Source organism: Typopeltis vanoorti, chromosome 13, assembly GCF_054136105.1.
Source record: "Typopeltis vanoorti isolate ZY-2024b chromosome 13, IOZ_Tvanoo_1.0, whole genome shotgun sequence".
NCBI classification, from domain to species: Eukaryota; Metazoa; Arthropoda; class Arachnida; order Uropygi; family Thelyphonidae; genus Typopeltis; species Typopeltis vanoorti.
Window position 1 is genome coordinate 14,869,373 of NC_143561.1, and position 16,611 is coordinate 14,885,983.

Sequence of the window (16,611 nt, forward strand, 5' to 3'; positions counted from 1 at the left end):
CAATAAGTGGGACAGAGGTCTCACAATGGGTCATAAAAGTCATCTCCCACCTAAAGACAATCACAAACATCCATGCCCACAGCAGGATTCAAACCCTCAACCTGTTGGTTGATGAATGGATATTTAACCACTTGACCGACCAGGCAGTTTATACTAAGGTAATGAGCATACATAATGCTAAGCCTTATTTTCTTTATAAATCATAAAGGTTTAAAATAAGGTACACTAAGGCATAATGTATAGGATGTCAGAAAAGTATGCTTTACATTATAAGATATAAAGGTCAACCTAATGCAAATCAACAGTTATAGATATACAAGTAGCTTAGTATAATAGTATATATAGGTGGTATAATATATCAAGTATGATATATTATACCACCACTCAATCCACCAACTACTACGAACCGCAAATACCATCATCATCTACACCAGGGGTTGCCAAACTTCGCCTGTCGACCCCTTCAAGAGTTTCTCGACTTTTTATCGAACCCCTCTATTTTACTATTATGTAATTATAATTGGACAAGCAAAAAAGATGCTTATGTGAGTTTTTAGATTGTTTATTTTATAGTTACAGTGTTTATTGTATGTATAACATAGTAAATATTATTATTATATTGGCTTAACGTCAAAGGGGATACGTTTTTATTTCATTGCAAAATAAGTTTGAGATGAAACCAGCAAAAATTTCATTTTTTTTTGGTTTCATTGCATTGGTACTAAAAGTTTTTTCACAAAGAAGACACATAGGCCTCGTTTTGTTTCTTAATGAAGCAATAAACCCAAGTTTCAAATATTCTAACGAATATTGTCTGCATTTGTTTTTAGAATCTGAAGCTGCCATTATGGTTACTATTTGTCACTATGTCATTATGGTTACTAGGGTTGTCAAAATAATTAAAATTGAAGTCAGTAAGCAAAAGTAATAAGTCTAAATAATATACCTACTCACGTATTTCTATAGGATGTACAAAACTACCAGCCCTGCTCAACTCTTCAACATAGAGAAGTTTAGTTCATGAATGAATAACGATTGAATTATATCATGTATGTTGATGAATTTTAGAACATTAACGCTCACTTTTATGTCGATGTGCAAAAATGAGACTGGGATCGAATACTTTTTAGTATAAGTATAGTATGCCCACACTTTAGAGATCTCCACTTGGAAACTTGCCAAGAATAGTCGATTCATGCTGAAGGGGAGAAAGAAATGAAGGACATACGAATTGGTCGCCAACATGCGAAATCACGTGCTTTATAGATAAAATTTTCGAATTGTTATACAAGCAACATAGTTATCTACAATGATCATAAAAGAGAAGTTATGATCATGTAATAATAAACACTCATCCCACAATACAGACTGATTACCCTATTATCGGAATGGATTCTCCTTTTTGTGACGTGCAGAAGTGTCGAAGGGTCTCTAATCTGTGGGCGACGCACGTGTTGCAATCTTGCTCCCGCCGTGCCGGAACCACCGACATCAGTTTATTGGTAAACACATCATTTTGGCCTACTAACAATGTTATATTGACCCCTGGGGGTCGATATCGACCACTGATATACACCAACACCACCACTAGTTTTTTTTTTTTTTAAACAGAGAATCACAAACATCCATGCCCATGGCAGGATTTGAACCTGCAGCCTTATAGGTGGAGAGCAAATATGCTAACCACTCGGCCAACCAGGCCGGCATATACGTAGCAAAAAATCTAATTCAGATTTTTATAAATAAATCTATGAATTAGCTTCATTATTAGTTTAATTCTGGAACTAAAAAAGAAGCAAGAAATACATAAAGAACTAAAAACAGACTCTGTATTAGACAAAGTATATGAATACCAAAAGAAGTGGATTGAACATATCGAAAGAATGGACAGTTCAAGACAACCTAAAAAAATACCCCAATACCACCCAGCTGGAGGATATAAAAGTCAGGGACAACCAAGAAAAAGATGAAATGAGACTGGAACAGGCCATTGCCCTAAATTCCTGAAAGGATGATGATGCAAATCAATAATTATTGTAACAAATGTGATATGAAAGTCAACTACAAAAAAGAATAGAAATGGACAATCTGTTGCATTCTCGATATTAAAACTTAAAAAGAGTACTTGGACATGATTTTCAATGAGGAAGAAGACTTGGACATGATTTTCAAATTGTTCTACCTCATCTTTTTCTTTCATGTGAAAAAACATTTCTAAGAATTCCAATCATCTACAATACATGCTACTGCAGCAGAAGTCTATAGCTTCTTAAATAGCAAAGAAAACAGCTTTCATTATTAAAAGCTACTCTACACCTCAGCTATCGCCACAATTCTAAGACAATACATTTCTTTTTTTTTTTCTAGGAAAAGACAGTCATGAAAATATCAATTTAAATGCATGATTGTTCTAGCATTTTATCACCTCTTATGAGAGAACCCAAATAGGGATTGTCAGTATCAGATTTTACTTTATGATGAGTTATAACAAAAGTAGAGAAAATGTGAAAATATAGCAAAGATTTATACTTTAGTTTTGGAGATCTGCAAAAAAAAAGTGCAACATGGTCTCAAGAAAAAAGCTTCTCAAAATGCTACAACTGTGGTAAATGGAACATTATACAGAGCAACATTGAATATGTTTAAGTTGAAGAACAGGAAGATTTTTCTTCATCTCTGACAAAGAAATGGCAGAACAATGAATGTGTCTTATCAAAAATGTTTAATCAAATTCTTTGTTATTAATGAATTGCATTATGAAAGAAAGTAGCATTAAACCTGATATCAGAATATGAGATATCTAAGCTTAGATAACTGGCATGTGAGATAACAAATCTGGCATGAAAATTAGCAAAAAGACCAAATCTATGAAAATATGCATAAACATGCAAAACTGCATTCTCAATGGAGAACTTGAAATAAGTGCAATATTTCAACTATTTAGGCACAATTTTAATTGAAGATAGCAAATTAAATATAGAAGCTGGTATGGGGGGGGAGGAACCAGTTGAATAAATATATATGGACAAGAGAGAAATTAGCAACACCGAACTAGCAGTACACACAATAGTATTCAAACCAATTTTATCTAATGGATCTGAAGGCTGGGTTAGAAATAATACAGTTGATCAAAGACTAGAAAGAAACAACAGATAGATATGAGCATTCTGAGAAAAAAAAATTAGTGGAGTAAACAGATGGCACAATCATTTAAAAGTGAATATATTAGGAAAAAGCTTGAGATTGTTAGCATTCAGGAATGCTTGAACAGAGATAATCTAAGGTGTTAGTATAGTCATCATTTAAATAGAATAAGAGAGGTAAGGTTAGCAAAACAGAGATTTGATGGAAAAAGAAAAAACCAAAAGGAAGACAAAGATCTAGGTGGATTAATGCAGTCAGAGGTGTCCTAGAAGATACTGTATAGCAGTACTGGAGTGCTGACACGCAAGCCTAATTTGGTGGAAAATTGTTGCTAGAGAAAAGACCATGAAATAACAAACCTAATGATGTAGTACTCTCATAGTATTATATACAGCCCTTAAGGGCACATCAGAAAATTGATCATGACTATTTTACAAAACAAAGCACTGAACTCATTCTAAAAACAAATAAAAAATCTTTAAGATAATAATTACCCTTCCAAGCTGCTTTTTCTCTAAATCTGTTAAGTAAGCTATGTCATCATCTGATGGAATAGATGCCTCTTCGTGTTTTGAAAGTCTGGAAATTTCTCTATACATTTTTCTGTTTCAACAATAAAAGTTTGAGTAAATATGTTGAATAATCAAGGAATTCTAACAAGCTATTTCAGTCATAAGAAAGAAACTAATAGATAATGGTTTTATATTATAAAACTTAAACATTTTGTGCATGGTTTTTAAAAAATCCATGGTAAAAGTTTGGAATCATCACAACACTGAAAAATAAGACTATACATATACTTAAAATCTCATCTTTTGATGAGAATAATAAAATAATAATAAAAGCAAGAATTATCTTCTGTTAAACCAATTCTTTCAAAATGTCTACTTAAAAATTTATAGCATACCATTACAGATATCAACACAATCTCAATGAAATTCATCTGCCTGAAAACATTTACAAACGTTCATGCCCACAGTGAATTCAAACCTGCAGCTGTTGCGAGTGGATATGCTATCTGCTTGGCCAACCAGGTTGACTGCACCTATCAGCCTTTTCAATAGTTTGTTATAGTGGTGTAGCGAGAATAGACTATATAATGACATTCCAACATTTTTCTGTTTCAGCAATAACAGTTTTTGAGTAAATATATTGAATAATCAAGGAATTCTAACAAGCTATTTCAGTCATAAGAAAGAAACTAATAGATAATAGTTTTATATTATAAAATGTAAACATATTTGTACATGGTTTTTAAAAAATCCATTTTAAATTTACCCCATACATGGAACTGATGTGCTCATAGGTTCTTTGAACTATTGTATATTGAATTGATATAAAAAAAAGTCACATATTAAGCACAGTGAAATATTCAACTGACTAAAGTTCAGGTTTGTGATATACTGTATGTACTGAAATACAAATATTTTGTACATGTATCATGTACAAAATATTCATATACTACATCTTCAGTGTAGTATATGACAGTGGGAAATTCAGAAATCAAATGAAGGTACATTGAGAAAGGAAATTTTTTTTTGCCTGTAGTCACGAGATAGCTGGGTGAACCCCCCATTGCAACTAAGTGCATGCAGCAAAGAACCTTAGAGGTTCAACTAACTAAAGAAGATAGCTCTTGATAATAATTTCTCACTGTTTTGGCATGGTGAGTCTATCATTAAGAGTAAGGCTATGGTTACATAGAGGGACTTTGGCACTTTCTTTAAAAAGTGCATTCATATTTACAAGAATGAATGTGTAATTATTTAGTGTCACTTCAGAGGATTATGTGGCTAGTATTGGTGATCTCATGTTCAGCTAGACTTCTGATTTATGATAGAGCCAATGCATAACCAATATATATCATCATCAGCCATTGTCAATCCACTGCTGGATGAAGGCCTTTCCAAGATTACTTCAAAACTGTTTGCCCATGACTCTCCTTTCCCATGTCACTCCTGCAAATCTGATGATATCAATCCACCATGATTTAAGTTGGCGTTGTGGTCATTTTTCCTCTCATGGAATCCAATCCAGCACTTCTTTTGTCCATCATTGATCTTGTCTTCGGGCAATATGCCCAGCCCATTCCCACTTCAGATGTTTCACTCTTCCTATGATGTCAGTTACTTTAGTTTGATTTCTTATGCACGCATTCCTTTTGTGATCCAGTGTTGTGATATACTATGCATACCTCTTTCCATACTAAATTGCGTTGTTCTTAATTTTTCAATTTCCTTTGCATTTAGTGTCCATGTTTCACAGCCATATGTCAATATAGGAAGAATATGTTGGTTAAAAACTTTTCTTTTCAGATGGTAATTGGTTTTTGAATATTACTATTATCATGGGCAACTCCAGGGAGTCCTTAGACTCATCGAGGGAGGCCCTAAAAATCATGTCCACACAACTATATGACATTCTCACAGTATCTATCATACCTTGCCTTGAACTCACTCACCATCATAGCACCCACAACAGACTCTGGCAGCTTATTCCACTCATTTACCACTTTAAAAGTAAAGAACCCAGCTCTAACATCCCTGCTAACCACACTCTTGCCCAGCTTCCATAGGTGTCCCCTAGTTCTCCCACCACCAGTAATGATCACAAAAATATCCTCTGGATTAATCCTACAGAAACCCTTTAGCAATTTGAATGTCTCAATCATATCTCCCCTTTTCCGTCTATCAACTAATTTCTGCAACCCACAAATCTTCAACCTGTTCTCATATGGTTCATTCTCTAGACTTACTATCATGTGCTAGAAGTGCTAGAAGAGGAGAAAATGGAAACGGTAGGAGAGATGGAATGAGAGAGAGGTATGGGAATGATAGAAGACGAGCAGATGGAAACAGTAGTAGGAGAGACAGAATGAGAGAGGGATATGGAAGTGATAGAAGTGGAGAAAATGGAAACAGTAGGAGAGAGGGAATGAGAGAGATGTATGGGAGTGCTAGAAGAGGAGAGAATGGAAACAGTAGAAGAGAGAGGTATGGGAATGAAAGAAGAGGAGAGAATGGAAACAATAGGAGCGAGGGAATGGTAAGAGGTATAATGTATGGCGACTCCATGATCCGTGGTGTTCAAGATAGGATGCGTGAGGAGTGTTTGCCAGGAGGAACAATAGAAAGGGTGGCTATGGCAATTAAGAGAGGTGAAAGGGTGGATGAGATGATTGTAGGAACGAATGACTTGAGTGGTAATGTAAGTCGGGCAGCGAGAGATATGAGATTTTTGCTCGAGACTGTACAGAAGAAGACAGAGAGAGGAAAAATAGTGTGCATGTTGCCTAGGTATGATAATGATGAGCTGAGCAGAAGAGCGGTGATATTGAATGGCATAATAGCGAGAATGTGTGACAAGAGAGGACTGGTATATGTGGATGCCTGGAGTGTGTTTGAGGAAAGAGAGGAGTTGTATGCGAGAGACCGTTTACATTTGAATGAGGAAGGACGTAGGCATCTGGAGAGATTGCTGTTCTGAACGAGTCAGTGTGTCCCAGGGAGGATGATAGCAGGGGTGGCCTCTTGTGGGAATGGATACTTGGGAGAAGGGAAGACAATGTCAGGTAACACTCCAATGAGCCCAGTGGAGTCCGGAAGAGATAATGCTGGGTATAGAAACAATGGCATTTATATGCTGTATACTAATGCCAGGAGTATCCGGAATAAGGGAGAGGAATTGGTGGCGCAGATAGCATCAGCCTGGCCAAAAATTATTGCGATCACTGAGACGTGGTTGACAGAAGGGGATATAACAACAGGAATAGAAGTCGCTGGGTAGTATAGCATTTTTCGTCAGGATAGGAGGGGAAAGCGTGGTGATGGGGTACTGCTTATGATAAGTGATGACCTATGTCCTCTAAGAGTGGAGAATTTGGAAGGAAGTGAGACAAATGATTTTGAGAGCGTATGGTGTGAGGTAGAGGTAGGCAAGACAGGATATTTAGTGGGGTGTTGCTACAGACCCAGGAGCACAGAGGATGGGGACCAGGAGATGTTTAGACAGCTAAGTTTGGGAAGTGCAAGAAGAATGATTGTTATGGGAGATTTTAACTTCAGTAGTATAAATTAGAGAGAGGAAGATGCATGTAGCAATAGGGGAATGGAATTTCTAGAATTCTTGAGGGACAAATGTCTTAGGCAACATGTAACAGAGGAAACAAGAGGTTCAAAAATTTTGGATTGGGTTATAGCATCAGAAGAGTTGATAATAACTGAGTTGACGTCTCTCCCACCAGTTGGAGAGAGTGACCATATGGTGTTGACTTGGAAAATGAATAGACATGCAGGAGTATCAAAGAGACAGGAACTTATGTGGAATTATAAGGCAGGTGATTATAATAGTCTTAGACGTCAACTTCGGGAAGTTTCATGGAGGGAGGAATTGGAAGGCCGGGATATCACCAGTGCGTGGGAAATTGTGAAAGAATATTTCTTATCAGCAATGGTAAGTTGTATACCACGAGTGAAGAAGAGGACGCAATTTGGAGTAAAGTGGATGACAAACAATATTAAACAGGAATTGCATGCGAAAAAGAGGCTATGGAAGAGATATAAGGAGATAGGTCAAGAGATGCATGAGGAATATAAGACACAGGCCAGAAGAGTGACTAGTGTGGTAAGGAAAGCGAAACTGGAATATGAGAGGAGATTGGCCCTAAGATCCAAAGAAAATCCTAGGGAATTTTTTAGCTATGTGGCCAGTAGGAGGAGAAATGACTGTGGAAGAATGATATTGTGGGATAAAAATGGGAATAGAGTGACTGATGCAGAGGACATAGTGGAATTGTTCAATGAACACTTTATTGGAGTATTTCATCCTAGAGGAGTCAGTTTTAATGCTAGAGGGATAGGACTGGTACGAGGTCTGGAGGTACAGGAGGAGAGTGTGTTTCAGATACTGAGTACTCTGGATGTCAGTAAAGCTGTGGGACTGGATGGTATTTCGCCACGAGTTTTGAGAGAACGTGCTAGGGAATTGACAGTGCCTTTAACGTGGCTTTTCAATGAAAGTCTGGCTTTGGCAAAGGTGCCCAGGGAATGGAAGGAAGGTAAGATAGTGCCATTGCATAAGGGTGGTAACAGACTGGAAGTGTCTAATTATAGGCCAGTCTGTGTGTCATCAGTAGTTGTTAAGATCTTGGAGAAAGTAGTGAGGGACTGTGTACAGCATTGGGCAGATGAGGGTAATGTTATCTGTGAGAATCAACATGGATTTGTGAAAGGACGCTCTTGTTTTAGCAATATGCTAGCCTTTTATAATAAAGTTACAAGAACATTAGATGAGGGAAAGGCATATACTGCAATTTTCTTAGACTTGGCGAAGGCATTTGACAGGGTGCCACATGATAAGCTGATATTTAAGTTGCAGTATATGGGTCTGGATGTCAGATTGGTCAACTGGATTCAGGATTGGCTGTCTGATAGGTATCAGAGAGTTGTGTATGGTGGAGCAGTTTCCAGGAGGCAGAGGGTTACAAGTGGGGTCCCACAGGGCTCAGTACTAGGACCTATATTGTTTAACCTTTATATCAATGACATAGCCAGTGGATTGCAGGGGGATATTCAGTTGTTTGCAGATGATGCGAAGCTGGGAAGGATTATTAGTAATAGTGCAGATGTGGTAGCTCTGCAAGAGGATTTAAATAAGCTAGATAGATGGGCAAATGAATGGGGGTGTCAGTTTAATGCAGCAAAATGTAAGGTCTTGAGGTTTGGGAAACATCGATGGGATGCTGCATACTCTAGGGGAGGAGTTATACTGGAGGAAGTATGGGAGACAAGAGATCTGGGGTTGATGATTGATAGAAACCTGAAGTTTAGGGGACATATTGCAAAGGTGGTGAAGGTAACACAGAGGATTGCTGCTATTATGAGAAGGACACTGACCTGCAGAGATAAGAGGGTCATCATTCCGTTGTATAAGTCTCTGATCAGACCACACTTGGACTATTGTTCTCAGATTTGGTCCCCAGGATTTGAAGGGGATAAATTAACTGTGGAAAGGATACAAAGACGGATGACAAAGATGGTTTCAGGACTGTACAAGGATAGTTATGAGGATCGGCTGAGAAAATGTGGACTGCAGAGTTTGGTGGATAGAAGAAGGAGAGGTGATATGATTGAGACTTTTAAACTGTTGAGAGGTGGTTACAGGGTTGACACTGGGGAGTTCTTTCGCTTGGTTGATCAGCGGGAAGGAGTGATGACAAGAGGCCATCCCTGGAAGTAACGAAAGGAAACTGTGAGCAAGAGGGTAAGGAGTGGTTTCTTTGTGTGGAGGGTGGTTGAGCCGTGGAATGCATTGCCTGATGGAGTGGTGGGAGCGAGAATGGTCAGTGAGTTTAAAGAGTGGTATGATGGACTTTGTGTTTCTCAGGGGGGGGAACTCCCCTCAGTGAGTCTTGACAGACTTTATGTCTTAGGAAGGACCTCCCTCGATGAGTCTTTTGACTCCTTGGAGGCCTGAATAATAATAATAATCTTAGTCACTCGCCTCTGGATCCTCTCCACCTCCTCCCCATCAAGAAGGAACCTAGGTGACCAAATCTGCGCACAGTAGTCGAGATGAGGTCATATCAAGGCTCGGTACAGAGGTTCAATAACTTGCTTGTCTCTGCTCGTCAAGGTATTTTTCCACAACCAAGCAAGTTGATGAGCTGATTTAGCCACTTTTGCAATGTGCCCCCTAAACTTCATCTCCCTATCCAAACAACACTCCCAAGTCCCTGGCCTCATCAATCTCCTGGAGTACAGTTCCACCAATGTGGTATACTGCTTCTAATCTTTTCATGCCAAAATGCATAACCTTACATTTTGTCACATTAAATTGACATCCATTCTCCACAGCCCAGAATTCCAATCTGATTTTGACATCTTCTGCATTCACCATTGTCTGACCAAATTTTGCATCATCAGCGAACAAATGAACTGTTCCTCTTAGATCCTTCCCTATATCGTTAACGAACAAATTAAACAGCAGTGGTCCAAGAACAGAACCCTGCGGCACATCACTAGTCACAGGCAGTCTTTTGGACTCTACTCCTGAATAAACTACTCTTTGATCTCTCTCTCCATCAACCACTCACCTATCCTTCTCACCAACCCTATATCCATTCCCATCTGTTGTAGTTTACAGATTAGAATTCCATGTGGTATCCTGTCAAATGCCTTAGCCAGGTCCAGCAGTATCACTGTAAACTCATTATCCTTATCCAGTTCAGCAGTCATTGTTTATAAAACTTGAGCAAGTTACTGAGGTATGATCTACCCTTCACAAAGCCATGCTGTCCCCCATACAGTATCTCATTTTCATCAATCCATTCCTGTATTTTCCCCTCGACTACTTTCTCTAAGACATTGACAACGACTCTTGATATGCTGATCGGTCGGTAATTTGCAACCATAGTCTTGGATCCTCCCTTATGCAGGAACTATTTTATCCTCTCTCCACACCTTCGGGACTAAACCAGACCTGAGACTCAGATTAAATAACATGGTCAAGGGCACTAATAATTCTTTAGCTTCTTCATGCAAGACCCGTGCAGGTATACCATCCAATCCCACAGATGTATTCACATTAAGGTTCTGCAATAGACTATTCACCTCCACTTTATTCATCATAATTCCCATATAAACTAATTGTTCCTTCATTTTTTTTCGATGTCACCACCACCTGCATGATATACTTTTGCAAAGTGCTTGGTCAGTAACTCCACTATATCGACTGATTCAGTGACCTCCTTACTATTGTGATTCCTTAAAATCATTTTGCTGTGTACAGTTTTTTTTTTTGCTTGCAGCATATTGAGAAAGAACTGTTTGGGATTCTCTTTAGCTTGCATAGCTAGTTTCCTTTCATAATCCACTTTTGCTTTTTTTTACCACACTCGTTACCCTTCTGGCCTGCACTTTATACCGTTCGTGTGCCTGCAGGTCACCTCTTTCTTTAAATTCCCTCCACAGTTGTTTCTTTTTTTGCAGCTCAAGCTTAATGGTGTTATTCATCCAATTAACCCCTACTTGTTTTACTATTCGGACCCTAGGTATACAATCAGCCATAACCTCCTGTAAATGCTCCTTGACCACTTCCCATGCTCTATCGACGTCCAGTCTTGCAGTTGCACATGCCATGGCACTGATCTAAACAATCCCTTAAGCTTGTCATACTTGCCAGCATGGTAATTCCACATATACCCTGTCTTAATCAAAAATTCCACACCTTTAGCCACCTCCCAGGTCAAGACCTTATGATCACTCTCACCAATAGGTTGCAACATGGTCATATTCATTACAGTCAAATTCTCAGATGCTATTACCAGGTCAAGCACTCTCACACCCCTAGTATTTTCAATTACATGCTGTCTCAGATAGTTATCCCTTAATAATTGAATAAAATCCATTTCCTTCCTCACATGTGTCCTCTCCTCCTTCCAATCAATGTTACCATAGTTGAAATTCCCCATAATAATTACCCTCCTCCCACTCATTTCATCAATTTGTTTATGCATACTATCTCCACCATCTATTCCATCACCTGGTCTATAGCAGCACCCAACTGTATATTTTTTTCTGCCAGTCTCAATCTCATACCAAATAGCCTCAAATGAACTCTTTTCACTATCCTGCAATACAAATTCAATTCTCCTTGGCTGCAGTTCATCAGCTATCATCAATAACACCCCCCCATTTTATTCTCTCTGTCCCTCCTAAACACACTATAACCTACACATTCTATCCCACTAACTATATCATCTTCCGTCAGCCACGTTTCACTAATGCCAATAACCTGCGGCCAGGAAGAGTCAATCAAGGCCAAAAATTCTTCCTTCTTGTTCCTAATACTCCTAGCATCAGTATACATGAAATGCAGTGGTCCCTTTGTCCCACCCCTATCTTGATGCATTATTCTAACTATCCCATTCCGATTTTTTTGTCCTTAGTACTGGCTCGGGTACACTATATACATTCTTGCACTCAACTGTCTCACTGATGTCTGCATATCCACTCCCCCCCCCCCAGGTAGTTCTAGTTTCCCTGGTTCTGCACATCCATTTTCACTTCATTCAGCAACACTTTTTCCAGTCTCCACACACCAAATCCATTCAAATGCAGGCCATCCATCTTGTATAAATCCTTTCGCCCATCAAACTCATTCCACACGTCCAGAAATTCCACACCACACCGTCTGCATAACCTGCGCATAATGTCATTTGCGATTATGGTCCTCCTAAACTCCTCTCTGTCATACCGCAGCAACAGACTCACCACTAACTCTGTCACTCTTTCTTTCACTACCTTTAACAATACTTTCAAGTCCTCTCTCATAAAAAATTCATCTCCTTTCAATTCATTCGTACCCACCACAACTATCAATTCTTTCATCCTCTGTTTTTGCACTCTAATACTCTCACTTACATCCTCAAATTTCGCACCATATAATTCTCCAAATGCTCTCCACCCATATATCTGATCCACACACGAAAGACCACAAGACCTATAGCATGTTAGTGCTGTGTGTAGGCAAGAGGAATAGAAAAAAGGAAGAATGTGTTCACATTTTGTCTGAACAGATGAATATTGTAATTTTTGGGGAAGGCAGAGTGTGAAAAAGACTGTTCCAAAGAAATGAAGTGGATGGGATGAAAGAGGAGGCAGTGAGGTTGGTTTGGCGATTTCAAGATACTGTAAAAGGATGCTGGTTAGCAGTGGCTTTTGTTCCAATGATTTTGTAAGAGTGGAAGAATAATAGTGGCCAATTCAGCAGAGCACTGTCCAAGAAAGTATCTGTAGATCAGGCACAAGGCAGAAACTGAACATCTGTGTGAGAGGGGTTGAAGTGTATGTGAGAGAGGAATCATTAATTAGCTGGAATGCCCACTTCTGGATAGAATCCAGCAATCTTGGAAGGATTTTGGTGCACCACCCCAAATATGGGAGCAATATTCCATGGTTGAGTGAATATAGAGTTAGTAGCTGTGAAGTAATGTCTTGTGTAAAGAATTATACCAAGTTTTTTTGGGTGGCTGCAAAAGCTGTCATTGAAATGCGAAATGTGGTTGGGTCAGGAAAGATTGGAGGTACAGGTCAAAGAAGATAAATCTGATCGTGTTTGGATATCTCAGTATTACTGAATATAAGGGGAGGGGGAAGGAGTTCTCTGAACTCACCTGCATCCATCCCAACCCCTAAAAAACACCTAACTCTGAATCCATTCAAAGACAAACCATCTGTCTTTATAAGTCCTTCTATCCATCCAACTCAATCCACAAACTTCACATCATTTGCAGTCAATAGCTCTTTGTCTCACTCAGCTTGCATCTATCATGCCATGGAAGTAGACTTGCAACTTTTACTTTCTCACTTTTCTTATTCACTTGTATCAGCAATTTCCTCACATATCACATGCTAGATCATTAGTACTAGCCTAAATAATCATTTCTTTCACCCTTCTCTGTCTGCATCCTTACAACATTGTTAATCTCAGCTCCAAGGAAACATAATTTAGCCACTCTTTCCTCAAGTGCTCTTTGCATTATGAAATCACCAACAAAATTTGATTCTTATTCTCTTACTTTCATTCTTTCATGCTCTGCTTTTCATCCCCACTTTCTTTCACTTTGTATCATACCACCTACCAAGAACTCTGAAGAACTCTAAGGGCTCTCTCTCTCTCTCTCATTATCTGGTCACTCTCTTCATTTTCCATCGTTTTTCCAAATCAGCCATTGTTTCATTCTTGCTGTCTCTTACTGCATGCAAATAAACCTCACTATTCATAACCATGTTTTCTCACATGCAACTGTTCAACTTACTGCTATCATTCTTCTTACTCTTCCTACACTTCTGACACTCTCTCAAAACACCTGTTCACCAACTTTGGTCTCTTAACATAAATCTTTCCTTCTATTAAGTGAATACATTTCACACACATTACAAACAAAATCAAGCATGTGAAAATCGCCTATCATTGTTCTATGCATTGGTGTAATGACATATGATAGAGCAGTGGTGGCCCACAACATTCTTGACTGCAACCCATGCCAACATTTGGCAAATAATTATCAAATTATGAAAAAATAAAATACTTAATTTTAAAATTTAAAAGCAATCTTTTAACCTGAACTATTTAATTTAGATTACAAACATTATAATATCTATTGTCCATACAATCAAACACAATGTAATGTATTTTCAGCCAAAACCAGCAGTTAATACAGTCTTATGGTTACTATGTTTATTAAATCTCACTTGTCAGCATGGCAAAAAAACATGACAAAGTGATTGTAAATAAAATCAGAAGAGTTACCATTCAAACGTTAAGGAAATGCGAAGCGCCTCTGTAGTGCAATTGGAAGAACGACGGTACATTGCGCCCTTCGATTGGAATAGGCCTAAGTTCGATTCTCGTCGCGACGGGAGAAATCTTTATCTGGACGATTTCAATCAAAGGTGAGTTAGCCGATCTCATACGGAAGTAGCAGGGTTTTTTCTCCCGGAAACTCGGGTTTTTCATCCCACATACAGACAAATCGGCCCTTCAGAACACACGCAATTTACAGACAAAAAATACTAGTTGTGGTAGTGGTGGAGATGGGCGGTAGATGGCGTTGATGGAGATGATTCGTAGTAGAGGTTCAGTGTAGTAGTTGAGATAGTTGTAGGTGTCCTCCCGCGATGAGTCTTCGGACTCCTTGGAGGTGTCACGAATAATAATAAATTCATGTGTCAAGTGACACTCAACATGCAAGTTGTTGGCAAGAGCCAACAACTTGCAAGTCGACATTGCATATATAAATGCAATGTCGAGCAACACTTGACACCTGATTTGAAAAAGTAAAATCCACATGCATTTTTCATTAGTGCATTACTGAATTTCGATATGTATGCAACAATGTACAAATTATAACTATTATATTCAATGAGGATTTGAGATTTTATGGCAATTCATAAAAAAGGTAAGAAAATTATAAATGAAAATATAAATTCGAAATTTGTTTTCAAACTGACTTATTAATTTTATCTTAAAGGAATGGTATAACATCATGTTCTAAGAACAGTAGAAAGAGGTTCTATATAAGAAGAACATAGAATTTTTCAAAAAAGATGGGGAATTAATTTTTTTCTGAATTAAAAATACAGATTTTATGTTTAATTTATACAAAATTAGTGTTTCCAAGGAATATAATCTGAATCGTCATCATGAAATACTGCTGTGAGTATGATCAATACTCAGGAACAATAAGAGAAGATAAATTGAGAAGGATAAAATCTGCGCTTCAAAAACAAAATATATACAAAAATCTGCAATGATAATAATATACAAAATATATACAAAAATCTGCAATGATAAGGAAGTGGTTAAACCAGCTATTTCAGAACTAATAGCTAAACATTCAAAATGTTTCACTGAAGATAAATTTGTGAAACACTGCATGGTAAAAGCTGCTGAAATTCTTTGTCCTGAAAAACTTAAACTCTTCAAAATATTTCTTTATCCAGCAACACAGTGCAGAAAGAATTAATGAACTTGCTGATGATATCAATGAAAAGCTTAAAGAAAAAAAAAATGAAAACTTGTTTGTTTTCAACTGTATTTGATGAAAGTATGGATATTAGTGGAATGGCTCAATTAGCAATATTTATTTGAGCTTGTGATGAAAATTTTACTGTGGTAGAAGAATTATTCAATGTTCTTTCCCTTAAGAATACTACAACAGGTGAAAATATTTTTATAGAAATACATGGACTTTCAGAAAAATTTCCTCTGCTGTTATCTAAATTAGTATGTGCGGCTACAGATTGAGCACTGACAATGACAGGGCAAAACAAATGGATTTATAGCTAAATTGTTAGCTAAGCAGCATAAAGTGGTTCCTGATAGTGAATTTCATCATCTAAGTTCACATGGAGAGAAGACACAAGAAATAAGAAAAGCCTCATTGGCTATATCATTGTTGATAGTGATATTTTCATGCTCAAGCATGTACACAGGAGATGAAATTAGAAGTGTATGAAACAGGATAAAAATGGATATCATGTTGAAAAGAACAGTATGCAAGAAAGTTTTAAAAAGGATTAAAGTTGAGCAGCTTTTACAAGTAAATTGTAGACTGTTCTTTTCATGATATCCATTTTTATCCTGTTTCATACACTTCTAATTTCATCTCCTCTGTACATGCTTGAGCATGTACAGAGGAGATGAAATTTTCATGAGCATGAAAATATCACTATCAACAATGATACAGTCAATGAGGCTTTTCTTATTTCTTGTGTCTTCTCTCCATGTGAACTTGGATGATGAAATTAATTATCAGGAGCCACTTTCTCTACTAAGTGTTCCAGATAAGATTTATGCAAGCATACGTGAAGAGGTTGAGAAAGATTGTAAAAGAGAAATTTGAAGAACAAGCTGGGTTCAAGCCAAAGAGGTTGTCAATATCACATTTTCATTTTGATATTT

The 16,611-nt window shown here is 37.7% G+C and overlaps 1 protein-coding gene across 3 annotated transcripts in view; it reads right to left on the bottom strand.

Annotated features, from left to right (window-relative positions):
* The window catches only part of LOC150099945 (ATP-binding cassette sub-family C member 1-like), a 317,694-nt gene that overhangs the window by 94,384 nt on the left and 206,699 nt on the right, over positions 1-16,611 (bottom strand). For all 3 annotated transcript variants that reach the window (XM_090403116.1, XM_090403115.1, XM_090403114.1), the window contains exon 19: positions 3,639-3,747. In XM_090403116.1, coding sequence (XP_090259242.1) covers positions 3,639-3,747 — 109 coding nt within the window. The remainder of the gene's footprint in view (positions 1-3,638; positions 3,748-16,611) is intronic.